The sequence below is a fragment of the Pithys albifrons genome, chromosome 25 (assembly GCF_047495875.1).
Source record: "Pithys albifrons albifrons isolate INPA30051 chromosome 25, PitAlb_v1, whole genome shotgun sequence".
Lineage (NCBI taxonomy): Eukaryota > Metazoa > Chordata > Aves > Passeriformes > Thamnophilidae > Pithys > Pithys albifrons.
The window spans coordinates 1,724,956-1,737,403 of NC_092482.1; the positions used below are offsets into that span (position 1 = coordinate 1,724,956).

The 12,448-nt window shown below is 59.6% G+C and overlaps 1 protein-coding gene across 5 annotated transcripts in view; it reads left to right on the forward strand.

The window, feature by feature from the left end:
• Positions 1–8,823: 8,823 nt before the first annotated feature.
• Positions 8,824–12,448, forward strand: part of SRCIN1 (SRC kinase signaling inhibitor 1) — a 49,286-nt gene continuing 45,661 nt past the window's right edge. For all 5 annotated transcript variants that reach the window (XM_071577322.1, XM_071577324.1, XM_071577325.1 and 2 more), the window contains exon 1: positions 8,824–9,213. In XM_071577322.1, coding sequence (XP_071433423.1) covers positions 9,006–9,213 — 208 coding nt within the window. In that variant the 5' untranslated portion in view covers positions 8,824–9,005. The remainder of the gene's footprint in view (positions 9,214–12,448) is intronic.

The window sequence follows — 12,448 nt, forward strand, 5'->3', positions numbered from 1 at the left end:
TTCCATTTCTGGGAGCAGAGGATCTGATCCGTCTGCTGGTACAATGAGATCACCTGCCTGTGGAATGGAAAAGGGCTTTCTGCCTGTCCAGCTCTAAGCTGCCCCACGTCTTATCATGCCTGGATGAGGGTCTTTTTCCCACTCCATCACTTCAAGGGTTGGGATAAGGTCTGGTGTGAACAGCCTGTGGCTGTTCCATCCTCTGGTTTGGGGCAGAACTCGTGTCCTGATGTGGCTTTTCCTGGCACAGTGATGGACATTGTTGTGTGAGGAGGGGGAATTTGGGCGTGGGAAAACACTCCCTGATGAGACACTGATTTTCCATCAGGAGTTCTGTGTCGTCCTTTGGTGGGTGCTGCAGCAGAGATTCCTTCTTCAGCCACCTCCTCCTTCCTGTGCTTGGGTACAGCAAGGAAAGGGTGTCTGTCTGTCTGTGCCCGGGCTCACAAGGACAGGCAGACCAACTGATACAGAAACTGCTCAAATCCCACATCTCAGTCACTCCAACCACTGGGAATGGGGCACATCCATTCCCACTTGTGCCCAGCATCCCACCCTGGGGCATGCAGGTGTTGCTGGGCATGGGCAGATCAAACCACTTGCAGCATGGCTGAGTTTTTGCAATACTTTCACTGTCAGTCCACTCCTGGTTAACTCCTTTTGCCCCTCCAGCACCCCTGGCTGCTTGGCAGGGCAGATCCCTTATCCCCCTCCAGCATCCCGTGCCCCAGGAGTGGAGCACTCTGTTCATCCCCGATATCTTGCCGTGGGAATGATGCACAATAGACCCACTGTGTGTGTGTGAGGGCACCACATGGGTGAGTCTTGCTGCATAGACTGTGTGTGCTGCCCCAGGGGAGCAGACACAAAGCTGTGCTGTCTGTCCCAGCCCCGGGAACACGGCCCCATTCCCATTCCATGACTGCCTCACTGTTGGGATCCCAACCGTGGCCGTCGGTGCCGGGGCAGAGCGAGAGTTCATTGTGCCCAGAGCTCTGCACGGGCATTGTGAGGAGCAGTCGTGGTTCTGAAGAGTTTATAGATTAATAAGAATGTGGGGGGTTTGGCTGGTGTGTGGAGGAGAGAGCACTGCCCTTCCCAGGACCTGGCACCAGCTACTGGAGAGCGGGCACGGAGCAGGGATTGGCTCACCCTTGTCCCCCGCGGGCACATGAAATGCTGGTGCTGTCTGGAAGTGGATCCTTGGGAGCTGCTGAGAGCAAACCCATGTCTGGTGCTGCAGGTGTAAATGCAGATCTCACCCTGATGTGTTAGAGCTGCTTTTCCCAGCCTCTCCCTGGGAATTGCCTCATGGACACGTCCTGGCTCAGCCTGGCCGATCCCAGCCCTGGTGAGGGCAAAGGGTCACCCAGCAGTGAGGTCTGGGTGTGCTCAGGTGGCTCTTGTCACCACCCTGCCACCTCAGGTTTGTGCTGCAGGGGAGTCATTGCCTTGGGGAGCCCCAAAGTGGGAAAATTAACCTTTGTGTTTAAAAACAGGCCTTCGCCTCCATTACTGAGTGTATTTGGGTGGGGTTTTGGAGTGCAAGTAATGATGTCCCTTCCAGTTGTGATGGCAGGACCCTCCTGGGGGCTGTCCCCATGGTGGTGGCACAGCAATGCCAGGTGGAGGTGAGGCTGGTGGCACTTTTGCCTGGCACCAACTCTCCCTGCAGCGAGAAGTGTCCTGGCATAACTCTGGGTGCTTGGAACCCCCTTTGGCTCCTGCCCCCATCCCGTGGCAGCTGCATTCCATGTGGGATGTGGGACAGGCTTTGCTCTGCTCTGCCCCGGGGACCGCCAGTGCTAAGGATGTGGCAGCTCTACATCTATAGGCGGGCACTTCCAAGCAGCTCTTAAACTGCAATAAAGGTTATTTACTCCTCATCAGCAGAGCAATCAGAATTAAAAGGTCACCCCATCCTCTGGCCCTCCCTGCAGTGGGACTGCAGGAACCAGCCAGGTTTCAGGGATCAGCAGGAAGGACAATTAATCCTTGCTGCCAGCAGCAACTGTGTTTGTTTTCCAGCATTTTCTGGCCATAACTCCACAATCCTCAAGACCCCAAATCTCCATCTTCAGCTCCGTGATCCCTGTGCTGTGTCTGTGGCAGGGAGCACAGAGCATCTTCTCTGGAGCACCACCAGGTCCTGGCCCACAGGAGATCTGGACAAGCTTCCCATCCCTGCCACTGATCTGCAGTTTGTCCTTGGTCATGTTTCCTCACCATTTGTTACCCTGTGTTGACTCAAAGCTTTTTGGAGCAACTCCTGCCCCTTCCCCACAGTGTTGGCCCAGCACAGTGCACCAATATAAATATCACCCAGATAAGGTCATGATATAAATGTCTAGGGAAAGATGCCCTTGGCCCCAAACTAGGGGAGAGAGGGGGAAAAAAGGCTCCCCTGTGTGTTTGGGGTGCAGAAACCAACTCATCTCTCTCCAGAAGTGCTTGGCAAAGAGGAGAATGAATTTTTGGAAGGGTTTGTCATGGCAGAGCATGTCATGAGTGTGGCTGTGCCAGCTGTGACTCATGGCTGCGGCTGTTTGGGAGCCTGGGAGGGCTCCAGCAGGGAGATTTGGGCTCCAGAGTTTCTCCCTTCTTGCCCTGCCACCGCTGGGCTCTGAGCCAGGAGTGGTCCTGCCCCTGTTCCCTCCGTGTCTCAGTTTCCCCATCACAAAATGGGGATAAAGCCAAACTGGGGGGGTTTCTGGGCTCCCAGCACTTCCCACCCGGGGTTGTTTGGACTGTGATGTCCAGGCTTGAGTGGCTGTGAATCCATGAGAGAGCCCTGGCTGGGGAGGGCTCTGGGAAGCTTCAGAAAGGTTCACTCCAACTCCTGCAAGACCCACCCAGCAGTAGAGTGTGACCTGATCCTGCTCAGCTGGTCAAGCTCCGAATCCAGCACCGTGTCCTGGGGACAAGCCCTTTGCAGAAAGGCTCTCCTGGCAGGCACATGCTGATTTTCCTTCTTATGAGCTCCCATGGCATGGGAACAGCCATGGGCCAGCCCTTGCCAACAGTGTGGGACTCAGGGTGTTTGTGCCCAGGGCAGCTTGGTGGCATCGGGCTCTGGTATCCCCAGCACGGAGCAGCCCTGGTGCCTTGGACCCTCCAGACTTGCTGCTGGGGGTGGTGTGGGCATGGAAGAGCTCCTGGAGTGGCTCTGGCAGCCTGTGGCACACTGGCAGCTCGTGGCAGGGCAGGGAGGGCAGCGCGACAATCTGCCGGCGCCGCTGGCAGTGCCCAGCTGAGCACCGGCTCCTTTCTCCCTGCCCATGTGATGTGTTTGAGGGGGCACGCTGACATTTCTAAAGGATGGGAAAAAAAGAATACCCAGGGACCGACAGGGAGCTCTGAGCCAGAAAAGAGAGCAAGAGTCGTCCGCGCGAGCGGAGGGATAAACCGGGCAGGGGGGAAGAGTTGGCGGGGCAGGGAAAGGATGTGAGGGAGTGCGCCGGCTGGAGCCGGGAGGATGCGATGGGCACTGGCACGGGAATGGTGGCAGGGAGTGACAGCCATGGAGAAGGCCCTGGGAGCCCCTCGCTAGGACAGGGACAGGGATCGCTCGGGAGCTCCGGTGCCCACCGGGCACGGCCGCGGCTCCGCCCGGCGCGCAGGATCCGGCGGTGGATGTGAGGTGACAGTCGCCACACGGCTGAGCGCCGAGCGAGGTCAGAGCGTGAGATAAGGTCGGTAACAACCCACCCACTGCTCACTTGGGCTGCGTGCGTGTTTAATAACGACCCGATCCCGTATTTAATTAACATAAACAACCAACGCAACTGGAGCCGTCTCCTTAGATCCGACTTGACGGAGACGCCGCGTTGCTTTAAATGCCAAGTGATTAGTAAAGCCATCTTTCGTTTGCTTTAAACATATGCCAGGAGCTGCATGTGTTTGTCGCACAGATTCGGGAGCCGCGCTCCGAGCGCGTTCTGGTTCCTCGCGGCTGCCTGGGTGCCACCATGCTGCCTCGCTGGGCAAAGCACCCCGCCAGCGCTGCCCCCGGCGCCCTGCCCAGGCTGCGGGAGCCCGAGAGAGCCATCGAGCCCGGGCACCACCGGCTCACCGCGCTGCTCGTGGGTATGGACCGGGGAGAGGCGGGTACGGGAGGGGGGCAGGCTCAGCAGGCTCTGGGTGATGCTGGTCCCACGGGGGTGGTCCCAGCCCCTCGCAGGGGGCTCTGCTCCAGCAGGGGAGGGATGGTGTGGGGTGAGGGATGATCCCAGCCCCTCACAGGGGGCTCTGCTCCTGCAGGAGAGGGATGGTGTGGGGTGAGGGATGATCCCTGCCCCTCTCAGGGGGCTCTGCTCCAGCAGGGGAGGGATGGTGTGGGCTGAGGGATGATCCCAGCCCCTCACAGGGGGCTCTGCTCCAGCAGGAGAGGGATGGTGTGGGGTGAGGGATGATCCCAGCCCCTCTCAGGTGGCTCTGCTCCAGCAGGGGAGGGATGGTGTGGGGTGAGGGATGATCCCAGCCCCTCTCAGGGGGCTCTGCTCCAGCAGGGGAGGGATGGCTTGGTGTAGGAATGGTCCCAGCCCCACACAGGTGGGCTCTGCCCTGGATGGGGACAGTGGCATGGGCTGGGGATGTTCCCAGCCCCACAGAGGTGGGCTCTGCCCAGGGAGGGGCCGATGGAGCAGGCTGGGCTGGGCTGGGCTGGGCAGGACTGGTTGCCCAGCACTGGTGGGAGGAGGCAGCGCTGAGGCAGCTGCTGCTGCCCTCCTTTTGCTTGACTAAACCCCGCTGCCTGGACAGCTTCTGACTGGCGCTGGTGGGAGGGCTGCAGGCTGGACAGGAGGTGGTTTGCCCTCCAATGTGCCCCAGCAGGGCAGGAGGGTTTGCTCAGTGCTTGAAGGGAGGGGTGGCATCTGCCCCTGGGATAGTGCAGTGGCCTTGTCCTCGTGTCACCCACAGCATTCCTGCTCTGAGGTGGAATGTGCTGCCATGCAGAGAGCCCTGTGAGGACTGGGCAGCTCAGTGTCCTTGTGCCCTGCAGACAGGGGCACATGTCACATGTCCCCACAGCATCCCTGTCCCATGATCTGTGCACCCAGAGTCACTGATCAGGCTGACAGGCCTGGATCAGGCTGGATCTTACCCCATGTTTTCCATTCCTGAGTGTGTTTTCCTGCATCTGAGAGGCTTTAAACGTGGATCTGAGATATTTTTTCCAGCATTTCTGATTTTTAACTAGCTGTGACTAACCAGGCTGGCACGGCAGGCTGTGACCAACCACCAACGTGCTACCTGTGTGCTTATAAATAGGGACTGTTCTCCACACCCCCGTTTGGAGCATTCCTGGGCTCCTGAGCCCCTCTGTGACACCAACCCAGCTTTTTCCAGCCTCTCCCCCACAGCTGGCAGAGCACAGCATCCCCCAGCTCCTGGCAGGAGTCACCCAGACAGGCAGTGCCCTGCCCAGAGGCCGCGGGAACAGGGCTCAGTAACGTGGCTGGACCTGCTGAGCTCCGGGATGTGCATCCAAGCACATCATGATGGTGGCAGTGCCAAGTCTTCGAAAGAGTTGGCTCCTCTGTGCCAAGGGGATGGACCAAGTGTTGTGCTGGGCAGTGTGGCATGGCTGTCACTGCACCATTGCTGTGGTCCCCAAAACTCCAAACCAGGAATAATCCCTTTTCCAAGCACTTTCTCATGGAGCTGATCTCTTTGGTGACTCCAACCAGAGCCCAGACTGTGGGGTAAGGGCTGGAAAAGCCACGGGTTTGGCTTGGATTCTTCTCTTAGTGGCTTTGTTGTGAGCCCCCTCCCGTTGGGGTGCTGGAGGGGTGGTCCCTTCCCTCATGGCCCGTCAGCTGGATTTGCTCCGGCGCAGCACGTGGTGGGAGCTGCTGTCAGGAGGCTGCAGCTCCCGCCGGCGGGTGTGTGGTGAGCATGACTGCACTGCTGGCAGGAGATGAGGGCACTGATCAGCTGCCTCACAGAACTGCATGAGTGTGGCCAGTGAGGCTGCAGAGCTGGCACGGGGCATTGCTGAGCCCCAGGCAGGATCAGCCCCCTCTGCCCAGGGCCTTTCCTGCCATGGGAACTCTGCACCCCACCCCTCAGCCTTCCCCCTCCCCATGGACTTGTTGAGGTTTGGCTCTGCCTTTGATCTCAAGCTCTCAGAAGCAGAGCCTGCCCATGTTTCCAGGCTGGCAGGGTGGCACCGGGGTGGTGGGCACACATCTCTCGTGGCTGTCCCCAGGGGATGTGGGATGGAAACGGCCTCGTGCCTGGCTCTTGGCTTTAATGTCGTGACATCCCACCTCAAAGGCTGAGGAGCAGGGGGACACTCGGCTCACAGGTAGACTTGGCTCTGCTTCACCACTGTGGGTGAGTCACTGCCCCACATCCACACATGCCCTGCATGGAGGCAGCCAAAATCCCGGGAAAACTCCAGATCCTTTTGGGACATGCTCATTACGATGGTGATTTCCCTCTGCTCCCACCTTGGGTTTGGGCCTCTCCTCTCTCAGCATCCCCATCTGCAGCTGGACCTGCTCTCTCTGCATGTTCCTCCCCTCCAGTGCTTCAGTTCCCTTCTCCTCTTCAGGCCAAGGGGGATCCCAAGGCTCGGACCTGGCTGGCGCCGCCCGGGCTATTCCCATGCCATGCCAGGCCCCGGCTGTGCCGCCTGGGATCGCGGCTGCCGCGTGGGTGGGAGAGCAGACCACAATGTGGCTTGTGTTTGAGCTGTGAAGAGCCTGGCTCTGGCCATGCTCTCCTCTCCTTTATTTTTATCCTGCGTCCCCAAGCTGTTGGCATCTCCCCAGCCGCTCTGCCATCCCTGCCAGCAGAGGATGCTGCCATCCCTTGCCAGGGCACGCAGGGCTCTGTCCTCCTCCGGTCCCCAGGCAGGGATGCTTTCCATGCTCAGAGGATGCCGCCGGCTTCGGCCTCCTGCCAAAGGTTGGGGAGGAAGCTGATGGTGGTGGGAAGATTTTCCTCAGCCGTCCTTCCCACGCCGTCTCACCCTCTGTGCCACTTGTTTTGCCTTGGCTGAGGGCACCTCAGCACTGAGGTGCTGATCCCAAGCTCAAAGCGAGCATCCAGGTGTGCCAGCCCTTCCCTTGGCACTGCCACCCGTGGCAGTGAGCAGGTGAACTCGTCTCCCATTGCCATGTGCACGCGTGGGTGAGTTAACACCCGGCGAGGTGGGAAGTGGCTGCTGCTTTTTCCAGGGCCGTCCAGATGGAATTTCTCCTTCAGTTTGGGTTTTGACAAATGACATGCGAATTTATCCGGTGGTTTCTCCACTTCCAAAGTAAAGGAGCTGCTTGTCAGGGCAGTGTCGTGGAGAGATGCCAGCTGGACTTCTCTGAGCTCCAGCTGGGAGCAACCAGTGTGCACCAGGACATGAAGTGGCTTCGGACTCCTTGTCTCTGTGCAGCTCCAGCGTTGACAGGGCTGGAATTAATGGGGTGCAGGCAAAATCCAGGGCGTGCAGAGGCTGGGAATAGGCTGGAGCACATCCGGACTGCCACCGTGCACGGGCACTGTGCCCCTGCCTTGCCCAGAAGCCAAGTGGCATCCTGGCTCCGGGGATCTGCCTAACCCAGCTGGGAAGTTTCTGATGAAGCAGTTGGAGTGTGTTTTATTTTCCTTGGTTCCACTGGAATGTGGGAATGAAAGGCACGGTGGGGAGCCCTCTGTCCACTGCTGTGCCCAGGCAGTGCCATGGGGAGGGTTTCTTGGGCATGGGGAGAGGAGATGGGACAGCCACAGCTCCCACATTCCATGGGACTGCTGGGCATACGGTGGGCATGGAGAGGTTTGTCCTGCAATAGGTGTTAATGGTTCCTTGTGGGGTGGTCTTGGCATCACCTGCCTTTTCCCAGGAGGTTTGGTGGATGGTGCCCATCAGCCCAGGAGCAAGAGGACTGTGGGGAAGCTCCAGCCCCGTCACCATCAGCTTTCACTCCCCGTGTGGCTGTGAGAGGGACAAGGAGGCTGTGCAGACTCCTCACTTTCACGGTCCCATGCAGGGATGGACCCTGTGTCTGTCCTGCTCCTGGCATTCCCATGAGGACACACAGAGTGAGCTGAGCCAGGGACAGGCTCAGAAAGTGCCTCTGAGGAACCTGGTCTAGTGGAAGGTCCCTGCCCATGGTAAGGGGTGGCACTGGATGGGCTTTAAGGTCCCCTCCAACCCAAACCATTCCAGGATTCTCTGATTTTATCCCAGCAGGTCCCAGCTCAGGAAGGGGTGGGTATTCCTGGCATTGGCTCTGCAGCACAACACGAGTTAAGTGCAGCGGCGCAGGAGCTGTGCAGGCTCTTCCTGCGCTTCCCATCCATCCCTCCCATCCCCGGGAGCCTGGCTGTGGCGCGGCAAGGAAGGGGTTAGCGCCGGGCAGGGCTCTGGGTGCTGGGCAGCCTCCGTGGGTGCTGAGCAGGCAGCGCTGGCAGCGCTGGCAGTGCGGCAGTGCAGCCTTGGGGAGGAAGCAAGTGCATCCCGCTCTTCCGGCGGCACTAATGGCCGGGTGCGGGGGAGCCGCATCGCTCCGAGGGGCTGCTATTCTTTCGCCTCCCTCTCTCCCCAAATGCACTCTCTGCCTCCCCTCCCCTCGCCCCTTTTTGTCCAAATGCTTTCTCGGCCGATTTTTCATGCTCCGCTAAGTGCCGCCGCTTTCACGACCCGCGTGAGCTTTGCTGCCTCATGAAGATTTATGAAACTGCAGTAATAAACTGTGTTTGAGAGATCCTTTGGATGATAAAGCCCTGCCAAGCTGCTGGCGGGGGGATCCGAGCGGACCGTGCCGCCCATCCCGCGGCCGCGCCGACCCGGAGCGGCTCCCGCGGGGCAGCGCCCACAGCACCGGGAAGGTTTTTGGGGGCCTTCCCTGCCCTGAAGAGCATCCCCTAAAGCACAGTCAGGCTCTGCTGCCTCTGGTCCCCCTGTTTTCCCGGGAAGCAGACGATGGCCGGACCCTGCTAGCAGCTGGGGCTGTGCCCCGGCACAGGTGACACCTCTGCTGGCAGGTGAGGAAGATGGATGGATGAATCGGCAAAGAGAACCGCGTTCCCTTAACCTCCCGCTGCTCGGAGAGGGGCTGGCCAGGCTTTACCGGGGGATCTTGGCTGTCGTGGGAGCCCTGCGTCCCGCCAAGGAACCGCCTGCAGCCTCTGGAGAGCGGGGGGCTGCCACCCCCCTCCCGCCGGAGCGGTTTGCCGGCCGCCACCGTGGGAACCGTCCTGCGCCCGCGGGTAAGCCACGGGAGCACAGCCCGGAGGGACACCCTGCTGGGCTGGGCTGGGCTGGGGCAGTGCCAAGGTGGGCACCCTGGGCAGGCTCCGGCCACCGGCTCTCCCACCCCAGTGACCTACTTGGAAGCAGCCTTGGAAAGCACTTTCCAGGGATCTGCTGCTGTCGTGGGCAGCCCGTGTGTGGGTACCACGGTCCGGTATCTCTGCACTGGAGGAGGAGAAACAACTTTGTGGGGGGATTTTGGGGTGGCAGGGTGGAATTATTTCCTTGGGGCGAGTCCCTGATGGAGGGATTAGCACTCCTTGCTCACGGATAGTGCCAGGAAAGCACGACTGACTGTGAGTGTTTTGAGGTCCCTTTGCAAAAGAGCCCCCTGTATCCCAGTTGATGGTAGTCTCCTTGTCCAATCATCTCTGCCCGCTCCGGGTGGGATATCTGGAGGGAAAAGGTGGCTGACATGAGGACAGTACACGTGTCTGCAGTGGCTTTTCCTCCTCTTGCCTTAGAGGGGTTCTTGGATCATGGGGTTTGTGGCATGGGGGTCATCACCCTCCTTTCCTCAGGATCCCGGGGATGGATGAGGGAGCGGATGCGGCACAGCCGGGGGTGGAAGAGCCCCCGATGGGATCCAGCTCTGTTCTGACCCCTGTGCAGCTTGTGCAGGGCTTTGAAATCATCCCTTTTAGTAGTCGGCAGAGAAACAGCGAGCTGGCGCGTTCCGCTCCCGGAGCGTGTAATTAGGGAGCGGGGAGCTGCATGCTGATCACGGCTCGGCAGCGAGAGCAGGAGGAGGAGGGCGGGAAGGAGCTGGAAATGCGGCCTCATCCCAGGGCTGCCGAACCCGGGGCTGCTGGAGGCACCAGAGAGGTGGTTGCAGGGAACAAGCCCCTGTAAAACCCACCAAATCCCCGTCCTTGCATCTTCCTTTAGCTCGAGGCCTCCTTGAGAGAGGAGCTGCAGCTCGTTCCTCCCAGCCCTGTCACTGCTGCAGCTGGAGCTGTCAGAGTGGCCCTTCATCCCTCTTTCAAAGCCTCCCTGGACACACCATTCCGATGGGATAGGACAAAGCTGGGGTGTCCCTGTGGTGCTCGGGATGCAGCACCACTGAGGGGCTGGTTTGGCAGGGATGGACCACACCGGGCACATCGGCTCTGTTATGGGGTGCCCAGAGTCCCACTCCCCCAAACTGAGCTGGGAGCGCCCTGGCTGCTCCCAAGGGTGCCCCAGGGTGCTGCCAATCATCACCCAGTGCTGGGTTTGGGATGGGTGTTGGATGCTGGACACAGTTGCCCCCCTAAACTCATCTCTGTTGCTCTGTGGTCATGGGACAAGAGTTTGAGCAACTGGACAAGGCGGGGCAGGGGGGGTGGGCAGAAATAATTTGCTGCCTGATATCAGCAAATCCCAGGGAGAAACATGTTCTGGGGCTGTTACATGAGAGGAGAGGCTGGCAGGCAGCTTCAGGGGCTGGCTGGGGGTCCAGGGCAAGTTGCTCCATCTGTTTCCCATCAGTGCTGGGCTTTGGCAGCAGCTCCACAGCTGGTGGGACCTTGGGATGATGCTCTTGCACCTCTCTGCGTTGCTTTCTTCTCTGCCAGCAGCAGGACCAAAGTGTCCCCTCTGACATCCCACTGTGCTGCTTTCCCTGGGGGAACTTGGGGTGTTTTGGACGTGGTGGTTGTGCCACTGTGCCCTCCCCTGTGCTGTGGTGACACAGGGACTGGCAGGGCAAGGTGGAGAGGGACGGGAGCTTCGGCTCTTCTCTCATTGTGCTCTTTTCTTCTGGGCAGAGGGGTGACAGCCTGGCCAAGGTCACATTTGGTGATGGGCTGTGGGAGATGGGAGCTGGACTGGCTGTTTTTTGGAGGAGGGAATGGGAATCAGGCTTTGGGATGTCCCCGTGGCATTTGCAGAGCGCGTGATGTCCCCACTTGGCTCGTAGCAAACCCCCTTGTACGACCTTGAGCAGAGGAATTCTGTCCGTAGCACACGCTGGAGTCCCATCCTGCATTAATGACACTATTGGCTGATACAAAGCTGGTATGTTGGGCTGATAAATAATTAAAGGAAAAGGAAAAAACCCTCTATGACTTGCTTAACAGGAGCTTGGGAAGGAAGGGAGTGGGGAAGGAAAAGGACGAGGAGGGAGATGAATAATGGATCAAGGTTAAAAGGGGAGTGAAAGGGAAACCTGGGCACGATGGGGCCCTGCAGCACACACTGCCAAACTTGTGAGTGGTGGCAAAGAGCCCGTGGGCTCTGAGCAGGCACAGCAGCAGCTGGGACCAGTCCAGGGCTGGGTGACACCAGCTCTGATGGCATAAGACACTCAAAAGTGGATTTTGGGGTGGAAGAGGGTGCCTTGGAGCTGCTCTGCAGTGGATACAGGGCTGGGGCTGAGGGCTGTGAGGTGGCCTCGTCCTGCAGTCACTGAGGAGGTGCCAGGAGCTGGCGGCGTGTGGGGACTTCCAGGCATTCAGCACCACTCGCACTGAGCTTCCCTGGAAATCAGAATCACAACGTGCAGCAAATGAATTATGAGCAAAGGGACAAGTCCCTTTTGCCTCACTGGACTTGTGACCCTCTGTCTGCCCCCTTGCCCCCTCCACTGCCTGCTCTGGGTGCCCGGGATGGGCTGAGCTCCGGGCAAGGGCTGGGACACGGCAGAGCATCCCTGTGGTGCTGGTTTGGTGCCCATGGGCTGGGACAGGGCAGAGCATCCCTGCAGTGCCAGTTTGGTGCCCATGGGCTGGGTGGGACAGGGCAGAGCATCCCTGTGGTGCCGGTTTGGTGCCCATGGGCTGGGACAGGGCAGAGCATCCCTGCGGTGCCAGTTTGGTGCCCATGGGCTGGGACAGGGCAGAGCATCCCTGTGGTGCTGGTTTGGTGCCCATGGGCTGGGACAGGGCAGAGCATCCCTGTGGTGCTGGTTTGGTGCCCATGGGCTGGGACAGGGCAGAGCATCCCTGTGGTGCCAGTTTGGTGCCCATGGGCTGGGACAGGGCAGAGCATCCCTGTGGTGCCAGTTTCGTGCCCACAGGCTGGTCCGGTCTCAGGGCTGAGCCCGCCAGTGGGGTCTCTGGCAGGGCATGGGGGGCCCTGCCCCCCTGGCACAGTGTCCACACTGAGGGGCAGACACAAACCTCCCCCACCCTGGCCTGATTTTGTTTTCTTTTTGGTTTGTCCTGTGTTATGTCCTCTGTCTGTCTGTGCTCCAGAGCAGTGCCCAGTTCT